Source organism: Manis javanica, chromosome 10 (assembly GCF_040802235.1).
Source record: "Manis javanica isolate MJ-LG chromosome 10, MJ_LKY, whole genome shotgun sequence".
In the NCBI taxonomy this organism is placed as follows: Eukaryota; Metazoa; Chordata; class Mammalia; order Pholidota; family Manidae; genus Manis; species Manis javanica.
The window spans coordinates 23,815,041-23,828,210 of record NC_133165.1 but is presented as its reverse complement, the minus strand read 5'-3'; the positions used below and the strand labels follow the sequence as shown (position 1 = coordinate 23,828,210).

The 13,170-nt window shown below is 37.4% G+C and overlaps 1 protein-coding gene across 12 annotated transcripts in view; it reads right to left on the bottom strand.

The window, feature by feature from the left end:
• The window catches only part of SENP1 (SUMO specific peptidase 1), a 63,873-nt gene that overhangs the window by 29,249 nt on the left and 21,454 nt on the right, over positions 1 to 13,170 (bottom strand). For 9 of the 12 annotated variants that reach the window (XM_037009255.2, XM_073214868.1, XM_037009259.2 and 6 more), the window contains 8 exons: positions 12,051 to 12,222; positions 9,630 to 9,733; positions 9,261 to 9,547; positions 8,079 to 8,133; positions 4,270 to 4,308; positions 3,338 to 3,422; positions 2,946 to 3,101; positions 1,962 to 2,093 (listed from right to left, as the gene is read on the bottom strand). In XM_037009255.2, coding sequence (XP_036865150.1) covers positions 1,962 to 2,093; positions 2,946 to 3,101; positions 3,338 to 3,422; positions 4,270 to 4,308; positions 8,079 to 8,133; positions 9,261 to 9,547; positions 9,630 to 9,733; positions 12,051 to 12,222 — 1,030 coding nt within the window. The remainder of the gene's footprint in view (positions 1 to 1,961; positions 2,094 to 2,945; positions 3,102 to 3,337; positions 3,423 to 4,269; positions 4,309 to 8,078; positions 8,134 to 9,260; positions 9,548 to 9,629; positions 9,734 to 12,050; positions 12,223 to 13,170) is intronic. The other 3 variants (XM_037009287.2, XM_037009285.2, XM_073214870.1) reach the window with 1 other exon arrangement.

Sequence of the window (13,170 nt, the reverse complement as noted above, 5' to 3'; positions counted from 1 at the left end):
AGGGGTGAGGGGCGTGCTTGGGTCCCGCTGGGCTGCGGCTTGTATCTTACCCCCTTCATGAGGTGCTAAGTTCTCGTAGATGTAGATGTAGCCTGGCTGTTGTAGAGTATCTTCTGGTCTCTCTTCTAGGAATAGTTGCATTTGTTGTATTTTCAAAAATATATATGGTTTTGGGAGGAGATTTCTGCTGCCCTACTCACACTGCCATCTTGGCTCCTCCCTCTCAATCTACTTTTGCAACTAATTCTCCTCCTCTCTTTAACCCTGATCTCCTTCCCTTAATTAGGTATTTCTATTAATAACTAATCACCAGACCCAGCATAGAAATCCACATCTATAATGTTTCTTCACTTATCAGCCTTCCAGCACCCTTTTTTATTCTTTACAAGGCAGCCAGTTCTCACATTCCATTTTTGAGAAGTTTCATTTTCTTATAGCAAAAATTTCAATCCTTTCAATCATTAGTCTTTTAAAGCTATCCAGAATTCAGCTATTCATTTATATATAAATCTATTCATGAAAGTGTGTCTGAAGCCTATTATGTGAACAGGAACTATGTCCTACTCTTCTTTTAGGAAAGAGACTAGAGAAAAGGTAGCCTAATGGCTTTCTGTACACATCCCAAATATGGGACTTCTGGATTTAATTTTCCTTATAAACTAAATCTGATCCTTTTCACTTCCAGGATCTGATATTCTTTGTCTATAAAATGGTAAGAATAATGTGTCAGTCACCTTATTTTGGAGAAAGTTTTAATGCAGCCTATAAAACTGACAGGAGATGCACAAAGAGAAATAGTTACTACTGAAAATATATCTCTTTGAGGGAACAACAACAAGATTGAAGAGAAGAAAATTATTGCAAAAGAAGACTGAGAGTTCACAATTGAGAAAGAGAAGTAAGTATTTTTAAATGAGTATGAATACTTAAGGACATCTACCAATTTTCCATCAGAGTGTTCGCTTCTCAAGGGCAATAACTTTAAAAGCCTGAAACATATGGTTTTTGAAAATGGTGCTTTTTAAAACAGTTCTCATCACCATCACGGACATCAGAACTGGCACCTGACTTCAAGGTTAATCTGATGTTGAACTCAGAAGACAGGCACTCCCTGCAAAGTTACAGGAGGTGTGGTGGAGGTCAAGGAGACAAGGAATCTTTCCTTCCCCTCATCTCTTCTCAATAATGTAATTTCCATTAACTTTGCTTGCTTAAAAATCCAGCCTCTGGTGGGCTAGGGAAGATATGTCCTGATGAATGCTGCCTCCATGAGGGATCTCTCTCACTGAGGTAACTGCTGCAGTAAACAGCAAGCATTCAGCTCACATCCTACTCATTGGTGCCCCCTAGAAGGCTTTGCATAATTTACCACAAATGGGCTACAATCCCTGTAGAATAATGGACCCCTTTGCATTTAGCAGGGGGAGGCCATTTATGGCAAGAAACCACAGATTAATCTCCAATCCAATCAAAGACATGTGATTGGTAGACACTTTAAATGTCAGCTATTTTAGAAAGCTTAGTACTCATAACCCAGGTGACCTAGAACATGCAGAGCTAGGAAGGGAAGTGGAAATCCCAAGCACCCCCTCATGCTGCAACAACGGCAGCTAATTAATATTCACTTACATATGAACTGCAGGGTAGGTGCCTTAAAGAAAATGAGAACACCACTAAGTGAATGTGCGCTCCCTCAGTATCCAAATCTTCCATACATTAAAAGGTAAATAGCAGTTCTTAGACTTTAAGGTACATAAAAATGACCTGAGATGTTTGTTTAAAATCCCACTGGGCACCAGGCTGCTTCATACTTATTTAGGAGAATGGAGGGGGCCGTGAGCGCTGGTTCTGAAGCAGGTCATCCGAGGACCACACTTTGATAAACAGTGAGGTAGTGACTTGATTTAGTTTCCACTGAATGCTCACTACCTATATGAACATTAAAGTGGGTGTAAGGTTACCTCATCATTGAGCCAGTTCAGGTGGTTTAGAGTCTGAATATCTTTGCGAGTAATGGTCAAGCGGAATGCTTCACTCAGAACTTCATCCTGGTTCCCACTGCGAAATACATTCTTAATTTCTTTCTCCATTTCCTGGGGAACCAAGCATACAAGAGTTCAGACACACCTGATTTCTCACCAAGCCTCATACAGTCCCCACACTATATTTATCACTAATCAACTGTTTATTTTGAACAATTTTGTTTCTAGTCCTTTCCCTGATTCCATCTTGTTGTCCTCTTTTTCAGCACATTTCAGACCCTGGCTTCATATTACTCTTAAAGTCTGAAATAACCTTCTATCAAATTTTCTAAGTCCATGGGAAGACCTAGTTATATTTTATATCTTTGGTCTAAACGAGTTATATTTATATCTTTGGTCTCTTTCCTGAGAAGTAGAATCTGTCCCAAAAGGTAGTAAGGGAATAAAGGTAGTATTGTTTAGATACATTATCATAGAAATTTTTTGTTTTATTTTTTTACTGTAAAATATGGGCTCTAACACAGCTATAATAAATGGATAGTATTCACCAGCTATATGACAGTTTTGAAACAGAAGAATGGACTAAGGAACAGATTATTTTAAAATGTACATAGATTTTTATATATTTTCCAAATTTTTATCGAGTTTTTATTACTTAAAAAAATAGCCTCAGTATACTACTGCTGTTCATGTGCATTAAGTAGAAATGCACAGGAAATGAAACACAAATTTATTAAATTCTTGTTCACTGAAGTCGCTAAAAGCCACCCATTAGTCTTTCCTCAATTTTCAATAATCCTTTAAAGATAAAGTCAAGATTGGTGTGTAGAACAAATGAAAGTAGGTGTATGCAACACAATTTAAATACCAGGTGTTCTATTACTTTTACATTTGAGATTTATCCAAAGCAGTCTTTCTAAATACAATATTTGCTCGTTCAAGAACTTATAGTATGTCATTTACCTCTGTGATTTCCGGAAATTCATCTTCACTGTTAGTTAATTCACGACTTTTTTTTTCTGTTTGCTGGGAGATAGTGACAGGGACCTCCTTTTCAAGAGGTACGCGAAGATGCAGTTCTACTGAGTCATGGACAGTATGTTCCTGTTCCTGTAATCTCTGAAGGACAGAACTTCAAAGTAAGCAAGATAAGAAATCTACTCTCTGTCTTTGTACACTGAGCATTAGCTGGAGAGACTAAGAGCACATACTCCCTATCCTACAGCGCTATGCCACCACACAATCTTGCAATTACAACAGTGTTGATCCCAAATCCAGATAACTGTCAAAATTAGTTTCAACTTGTATGTGCTCTTTATTTATAATCTTATCCTTTCTTTCTTTCTTTTTTTTACCTGGTTTTGAAGCTGTAATGCCAATGCTTTCTGCTCTTCAATCTGGCGCAATCTTTCCCGGGCTCGAGAATCATAAACACTAGTTCTAGGAAATGAAAAGGAATGTGACACAAACACAGGCCAGTCTCTTTACATCAGGCACAATGTTGATACACAATGAACATTAAATATAAAACCCTCATATACAAAGTCTAAAATCCTTACACTAACCCACTACTAGAGTTATATTTTAAGACAGAGTAAAATCATATGGTGTTAGTGAAATTATCCTAGTACTTTTACTGAAATGATGAATATTTTTACTTTGTTGCTAAACATGAACAAGTGACTTTCGTGGATATTTATAAATGTGTATTTCTATTTGTTAACATGCTTCTAAGATTATGAAGAAAGCAAATCTTCATTTTAAAAATTCAGAAATGAGACTGAATCCCAAATGAGAAAATAATGCAAGATATCATTGAGGTTTTAACTCAAATATTATATAATCACCCAAAGGAAGAAATATGGGTTATTTTTATCCATATAAAATGAGACCAGGGGGATAACTCAAAGTGAGTTCTTGAAACTGGAGACCAGAAGTTTTCAGTAGTTGTGCAAACTCCAGAAAGGAGAATTACTCAATAAACTAGTTTTATTAACGTAAAAGTAAGAGTGTTTATTTTCCTTTCTACATAATAGTTAACTTTGAAATACTTTTCCAATTCAACTTAGCTTCAACAATAAATTCAATAAACTGAGCATAGAGATGTCCCAACCCCAAAAGAAATTTAAAAATCCAACAACTTAAAAGTTGTTTTTGTAAATAGATATAAATTGGGAATTTTTACTGACTAAAAATAGGTAGGGTGATTGGCTAATTGTTTGATTTCTTCTAGCTGAAAAAGGAAGTGTTGGAGAAGAAAAAAATGGTACCAGAAATAAAAACTTACAATTCTTTGATCCAAAGCTCTGCCTGGAAAAAAGCAGGACTATGGGTAGAAAAAGAAAAATGTGATAAATGAGCAGGAGGCTTATAAGAAAATGTAAATATTTCACCTACAAAACCCATGACTTAAATAATTAATAATAATGCTTTATAAGAATATAATAAATACAAGGTCCCTAATTGCATAACTGTAACTGTGAACCAAAGGAATATAAAGATGAGTCATTTGCATACATTTTTGTTAAAAAGATAACCCAAAGGTCAGCAGAGAGATTAGTTTCAGCACTTGCATGAGACAAACATGATGTGAAAGAGGACATTACTGGTGAAAATAATATTTTAAGCTAGAAGAGTCCTCTTTCCACCTGGTTCAGATTGACATTTATCATTGATTTAATCAAATCTTATTGGTTCTTAGACTTGTCAGTCTACTTGACTCAAAATATTATTTGATTAAATCATTATCAGTACTGAAAACCCACCCACAGAATAGTATCAAATGGGTAATAAGTTGATGAACCAAGATGGAGAATCAGCAATATGACTTTGTTCCAAAGATGAGACCTATTCTATTCCTGCGGCTCACTGTGGCCCAAGGGGATGATGATGCTTCAGAGTCACAGGCATAGTGTCTGTCCCAGAGCCCCTGGCTCTTCTCAAACTCTCATCTCCTTGCCAAGCCCTCACTGATGCACTTCTCACAGAAGCAAACAGAAGAAGATGGAGCTCCTTCCAATGAAAATGTCTAGATTCATAGAACAAGTAACTAAAGAGTCAGCCTGGGGGGTCAGAGCCCTGGATCTCCTGATGCTGTCCCCAGTGAGCTCTGTGACTTGGAGCAAAGCTACTTTACTTCCACTTAGTCTCTAGACATAAGACGTGGAGAGCAGAGTCCCTTCAGTTTTAAGCCTCTACAATCTGTCCTAGTGAAGGTAGCAACACAGGCTCCAAGGATATCCCTGGCTCCTCAGCCTAACTTTTGGGAATTGTTATCCCAGTTATCCTCAGGCTGGGGTTTAGCAATGAAAATGCTATTCTACTGCTTCTCCCATATCATTGAGGTTAGTAGTGGGGAGAACATAAAGGGAGGAGGCCTATCCCCTTGGCACAGTGAACACCTAAAGTAATAACCGAGAGAGAAAGCCCAGAGATCAGTGGTAGCACTGTGAGGGCCCACTTAGGCTGTGATACTAAAGACAAATGAATGTAAGAACACATTTATTGCACAATACAAAGAGGTGGCGAGAAGTACCCAGAATCTAACAGTAGTGGAGCATGCTATCCAACTTTGTCTGTATCCCTGACTGGGGTATAAACTTGATGAGGACAGAAATTTTTGTCTTTTGTACTTACTACTGTGTCTTCTGCATTAAGAACAGTGCTTGACACATAGCAGGCACTCAGTATTTAGTGAATAAATGAATAATGTAAGGAGTAAGCACTTCTCTTCAAGAGATCAAGGGATCTGCTGGCTTAGGAAAGTAAAATGTGAGGGAAAAGTAAAATCTCTTTGCTCTTCAAAGAGACTATGCGTTGTTTCTCACAGAAGTGAAACACATAGTAATAGTAATTAATTACAACTATTCATGACCGCCTAGCCTATTCATACTGCCCTATGGGTAAAACTCTGCTCTACGTGTTTTACATGTTAGTTAAGCCTCACGATAATCCTCATATTAATTAAACCCCAGTATCATATGTAATAAGAAATCATTACTCATAAATGTACAGAAAAGGAAATTGAGGTTCAGAAGGATAATCTGTCTTTGAAGAGCCAGGATTAGAAACTATGTCTCTAATCAAATTCCAGTCTGTGCTGCTATTGTAAAGTGCCTTTTAATAAGCCAAAGCATTAAACCAAATGGAGATGAGTACTTGGGCTATTCAAGAGAGTATTTCAGGCTTTCTAGGAAATTCATTTATTTAACAAAGACTTATTTCCCAAGTACCCACCATGTCCCAAGCAGTATGAATGGCATCAGGTGATAAGTGCAAAGGTATTAGTGATGAACACGGTGCAGGGATAGACGTTCTAGAGAAGACTAATGCTAACGGGAGAAGTCAGAGAAATGTCCTGAGAGAAAAATAACATCTGAGTCAGATTTTGAAAAGCAAAATAAGAGTTTAACAAGTGGACAAGGAAAGAAAGGGGATTCCTGGCAAAAGAATCAAAATATATGGTGGCACAGAGGCATGACAACAGCATGGCATATTCTGGGAAATTAGGACAGAAATAGGACTGAGAGGCAGTGGAGGGAGATTAAGCTTTGGGACAGTAGGCCCCAACTTCGAAAAGCAGCATTATTCAATCAGCCATTACCCGACAGACCATTTCTCCTTCCATCTCATTCTTTAGTCATCATTAGGAGAAATTCTCATAAAGGAAAGGCTTAGTAATAAAGAACCATTAAATAACTGAAAGTGCTCTTTACATGAGATATACTTTTTCCCAGAAAAGAATCTGAAATACAATTTTATATACTACATTTGAATCACTTTTGTAAGTGCTTTCTCTGTAAGTTAATCTTCACAACTCCACAGTAAGGTATTTATACTGGCATTTTATTGACAAGGAAATTGAGGTTCAGAAGAGTAACCCATCTGAAGTTATTTGAAGCCTAGAAAAGTCAAGAAGCTAGGTATGACTCAAAAAGAAAAAAAAAGTATAAAGAATAAAGAATCTAAACTGTAAGTCTCCTAGAGAAACTATAACAAAGAGAGATTTTTAAAAAGTATCTGAAGTTTAGAACATGTAGAAGAGTGGAAGATACAGGAACTGAGATGAAAAAGAACATTTTATTATCCCTAATCTTCTCAATGGAAAACCGATACCATTATTACTCTAGCAATTGAACTGTAAGGCCATATGGCAAAGACAGAGCAATGTAAGTAGTGCAGAGAAAGAAGTACTTGATGTGTACAGAGATGTCAAGTTTCATCCAGAAGATCACATCTGAATTGAGACTTAGAAGGCAAGAGACTACTACCAGATAGACAGGTTGAGGTAGGGGCTATACACCAGGCAGAAGGAACACTGACTGTGAAGGTGAATGCACACCATGATTGAACCACACAGACCTGTGACCGGGTCCCATATGGCTCTTCCTCTTACCTCCAATCATGTCTCTCTTCAAATGTCACCTTCTCAGAGGCTTGCCATGACCACCACCCTAGATAAACAGAGTCCCTCCCAACCCCAGCTTATATATTTATCCTGCTTATTTTTCTTCACAGCACTTGTCACCACCAGGCATAGATGTTTTTGTTTGTTAATGTGTGTCTCCCATCCCTCTCCTTACACCCTTTACAACCAGAATGGAAGCTCCTTGGAGCCGGACTTCATTTTGTTCCCTGCTGATGTCCCCAGAATCTGGCGGGCTCTTGGCACACAGCAGGCTGCAGGTAACACTTGTGAAAGGACAGAATGTGTGACAGGAAGCGGGGCTCTTGGAGGAAGGTCTCTTAAACTATCAAGGAACTTGGGCTTGATTCTATGTCTCATAAACCGTCCTTGGGAGAGATTAATGAACGATCCGACCACATTTCAGAAAGATCACCCTGGCTGCTGAATGGAAGATGGATGAAAGAACAATGGAAAGAAGGACTAGAGACCACGGTGGAAGATGGAATGAGGGACAAACGGAGGTCTGAGGAAGGAGGACCGATGACAGGGTCACTGAAGGGATTCTACAACACAGGGGACAGGTCTGACTTGAGGCGGTTCGTTTTCACACTGTGTAGCTCTGAGTGAAGGAATTGTGATCAAGGAGAGGGAAAACAGTAAGTTAAGACTGTCCTTTTTCCAAAGATTACCTGGGAGTTGGAGTTTGGGAATCTTTCACTTTGAGTAAAATCACAGAGTCTGATCCTAAACAAAGAAACACAAAAGCATATCGTTAGTAAAAAAATCCACAGTTAGACATTCTAGCTGTCTGCAGTTTAAGTTCTCACAGTTTGTTATATCCCATTGCCATAAAAATAACATAGCATAAGGATAAAGGTAAGATGGAAGAGAGAGAGGCAGGTCCGTCTTCACAGAGCTAGAAACAGGGCTTTGTAAAGAGCCTGCCCTACAAATACAGCAGTCACCCTAGAATACAGGTATATATGCCCTTCAGCATCTACTCCTGGGCTGTACTCGCCTCCTATGCTTCCTCTTCTGTTTCTGGGGAATAAGAACTCGTAAAGATTTTTCAGAAGTCTTTAGTTCCTGAACTACCATGAGATTGAAGAGGTGAAAGAAGGGACAGGAGGAGGGGTGAGGGAGGAGGCAGTACAAAGCAGACAGAGAGACAAACAGCCACAGCAGAGCCTAAGAAGTATAGATTCTACCATTCTATCATTTATTGTCTGTGTTGATAAAGGCAGGAATCCTGTCCTTCAAAGCACTATGATTAGAACTTCATTTAGAATATTTATTAAACACTATAAAAGAAAGTGATTGAACAGTTCAATGTAGTGTATTTATTCCAGTTTAGCTGTATCTAAGCATCTGCCATATGGTGTATATTTCTGAGGGTAAAGGCTTTTTTAAATGACATTCTCAGTAAATCACCTCACAAAATTTAATTCAAGTTTTTATGAATATGTGTAGTTACATAATGATGCCACCAAAAATTTTAATCCACAAGTAAATATTTAAGAAAGTGAGGAATAGGAAAAGAAAATTATCAAACCACCTCTGTTTCTCTGTACTAGAAACAGAGAAATTACTGAAGTAATTGGGCTGAATGTATCTGACTCTAGACTCTGCTTAAGAAATTAATCTTTTAAATAAAATATTATATGAAATCACTTGGATCTCCATGTAAGAAAAAAGTAAATTACTTTAGGTTCAATTTATTCATGGCATAGATGACTAAATTGTATATATTTAAGGTGTCTTAAATGTTGGTCAAGGTGCATATGTATTACAACCCTGCCTTTAATTCACAGAACCATAAACAGCTGACTGGCCATCAGACTGAAGACAGAGCTACGCCACACCATTTTTACCTTCAGAGTGCGTATTTGAAACTGATAAGTTATCTGGCTGATGTGGAAGTGTTTGATGATGCTGAGCTTGGTGGAGGGGATCAGAATCTCTGGGTCCAAAGGCCACGACATCTGGAGCATAAGAAGACAAGGAGCACACACTGTGGGACAGCTGGTCCTGGGTAGTCAAGATGCTGGCAGATCCAGATGACGAAGTATCAGACCCAACAATTGGAGCTGCACAAGAGGTGCCATTTTTAAACAGTGGGTCTTCCAAAGGATTCTTATTGGAACTAAGACATCGAGACCTAGCAAGAGGAGGTTACAGTTTCAATATCAAATGACAAAATGTAGAATTAAATTCATTTGAAATATGTTCCTGTGACTTACAGATGTAAAGGAAAATGTGTAGTGGGTTTGGCTACAGAAAACTGCTTCCCTGTGACCATCTGTAGCAGTTGTCTATAAATCTCTCTTTCTTCTTCTTGGACCGTCTACAAAAGAAAAAAAAATCTTAAACACATCCAGTGAGCCAAGTGTTTCTCAAAGTAGCATCTAGACTCCCAGAAGCTCTGCCAAAGCTCAGGCAGACTCCTCAAGATAATTAAAAATTATGATTCATTAGGGATATTTTAGAAAATTATAAAGTACATATAAAAGGAGTTGAGTGATAGTATATATCAGATAGTATATTTTGGAAAATTATGAGGAATATATGTAAATAATAATGCAAAGAAGCCAGATTCTAGATATGAAACCAGAAGGCCAGTTGGTGATCACTTTTGAGTCAACTAAGAGAGTCCCAGAAATAAAACATCTGAGGACCTCTTAATTAGGATTCCAACAAACCCTGTGATTCCTGATACCTATTAGAAAGCCTCAAGAGAGTAACTAGAATAGTCAAGATCAGGGTAGGATAGCTTGCTGACAGTCATCTACTCTAGCCAATTTTTAAGAGTGTAAGTATTTTCCAGAGATGGCTTTCATCTCTAACATTTATTTACTTTTTTTCTTACATTCCAATACTGAATTTAGAGAAAAGCACATATTCCATAACATGCACTCACTCATTCCTTTACTGACTTAAAACACCTATCCTACTCCAGTCCTTCGAGATACTGCACTGAATAAAATCAAGTTCCTTTCCTTGTGAAACTTCACTGTAGTTAAAAGCGACTGGCAACTAGTCAGGTAGTTATGAAGAAAATTAAAGATAAGGGAATAGCAGGAACAGGGAAGACCTCTGTAAGAAGGTGATATTTCAACAAAAACCTAAATCAAGGGAGGAAATACATCAAAGACATTTATGAAAGAGCATTTCAAGTAGAGAACAGCAAATGCAAAGGTTCTGAGACAGGACTGTGCTTGATTTCATGTGCTCAGGCCACTCCGGGAATGGATTATAGGAGGACAGGTAACTGTGGTAATGCATCTGCGCTACACAGAAGCCCAGAAGCAATGGGCGGCACTCACTACATAACATGCCCCAATCCTTTTGAAAAATCTTAACATACAGTTTAATACAACCACCAATCTTCACAAAATAATCTTAACACTTTGTGCCATGGCTAACAGCATCTGGCACTGTGACATTTCAATATCCATTAGCATTTTATTCAATTACAAATGTTTGTTAAAAGCAGAATGAATTAAGCAATTATCTATGCAAAATAAATAGACACTAAGTTTTCTCTTCTTTACCATGGTTTACTACAGCTTGAATTTCAGTTACAGTCAGTATGAAGTTACTGATCTAACAAGATGCATCTTAAACTGTGAGGCATGACAACTCCTTATGAGAAAGAGCTATCCTTAAATTTGAATAGTTGAGCCATAAGAAAAGGTAAAACTAGTTGAGCATTTGTTGGAAAGAGAAACCCCCCAAAAAAACAAATTTGCAGTGTTCTATATGAAGAAAATAAACCCCATTCTTTTATCCTCTACATATTACTGTTGTATTCAGATGATGGTGGTCCTTTTTTTCCAGTGTTTGTGACGCAACTGTCTACAGTACTTGGCAGGCACTTTGGTGAGAGCACAAAAATTACAATGGTTAGAAAAAGACAATTACCTCGTATAAATTAATATTAATTACATGTGGAAAGCACACTGGAAACTCTAATGCTATGTAAATGCAATGTCATTATTCAATTGAGTCTCCACAGCAACCCCAGTCCAAAAGTGACTGGATCATAATAGATATTTAATTGAACAGGTATAGGCACGTTTCCTACTGTATCAATTATATGCTATATTATATTTACAGATTTGATTTTTTTTTCCTTTAGGTTTACTAAATGAATATAACAGTGTCAACAGAGTATCTTTGTTTTGGGGACAGTCTATAATCTCAAAGATCTTACTTGTAATGAGAAAGGATGTAAATTATTTGGCTGGCTTCTTGATTTTTCTTTTACACTGAAGAAAAATCATCCTAATAGAAGGGCAGGTATTTTATCGAATTCAGCAAGGTTAACAGTTTTGTTTCCTGAAACAAGGGTTTAGGAAGAATCCAAAAAAAGAGAAAAGAGAGATAATTTGATATATGAGAAACCATTCAGATGATACTGAAGATTAAGTCTGCTGTCCAAGAGAAATAGAAGATGGTTAAGAAAAATAACTAAGTCCTGGTAAAATATCTCTTTAATTTCTTTAGAATAGACGATAGCACTCAAAAAGAGTAATTAAAGGAAAAACACAGAAAAGGTAAGTAAATGGAATAGTTAATAAACACTGAAATTGGAGGGAATAAATGGCTTAATATGAGAAAGGTTCCAACCTTGAATAGCTTCTGTTAAAGGTTTTCCTTACCTCTTCTGCTGTACTAACATGTCGCCGCTGAGTTTTCTTGGGGCTCAAAAGATTTCGACGGCATGAACCACTCCAAGATGGACTTGGAACAGGCTTAACAGGAAAAGATTTTTCATATGCAGACACATGGCAGTGATGGTTTGACTTCCCTGTAAAAGTGTTTGATAATCCACTAAAAAAAAGAGTGTGTGTGTAAGAAAAGATAAGAACAGTAAGAAATCTATCCTAGTAATTATTTTTACTTTCAAGAAATAACAAAAACAAAAAATTAACAGGTAGAGAAATAGATACACCATTTGAGGGAAACCCAAGAAACTATACACAGGTTGCTGCAGCAGTTTCTGCCACCTAAGAAGTCTTACATTACCAAATTATATAACTATCAAACACCTAAAATCGCATTTCTCAGCTTTACAATCTGCAATGTTCCTTTGGGAAGGAACCACAGACCTGAGTGATATGACAGAAAGCATGTCAAATGAGACTCCTTCAGAAAACCTGGGTTCCTATTTACTCCCTACAGCCCCTCCGTTAAATCCTTGGAGGGAATTATTTTAAGGTTAAATATGCAAAGATGGATAAAGCTGAAGCCTCTCAACTAAGCTTTTAAACTGAATTTGAAAATATCCTAAAAAACCAACAGAGGGCTCCCATCCTTCATTAAAAACAAGCAGAAGCCTTTTTAAGTAAGCTGCATCATGCTCTGAGAAGACTTCTCCTGGCCTCATTATTTTTCTCTGAAGGAGAGATTTGTTTTGTTTCTTTATACTATTTGTGCCCCAAATACTGGGATCTGGCAGGTTTGTGAACTCAAAACCTAGTCTTATCTCTGGGGTTAGGTTAATAATTTAAAGTTTTTCCATGTGACCATTTTCATTTGTTATTACCTGCAGGTTTGAGGTATCTGCTCTCAGCATAATGAATTTTCTTTCTTTCTTTTTTTGCTGAGGATGCAGAATAGAGATACAGAGCTGACTAAACTGAACTTTAATGATCAACCTTTTAAATCAGTAGATGTGGTCTGGATCCAAATGATATCAGACTAGGTCTTAAGAAAATCACAAAGCACATACATTCCCTCTTTAACTCTCAAACACTAATGGTCTTACGTGTGTAAGAG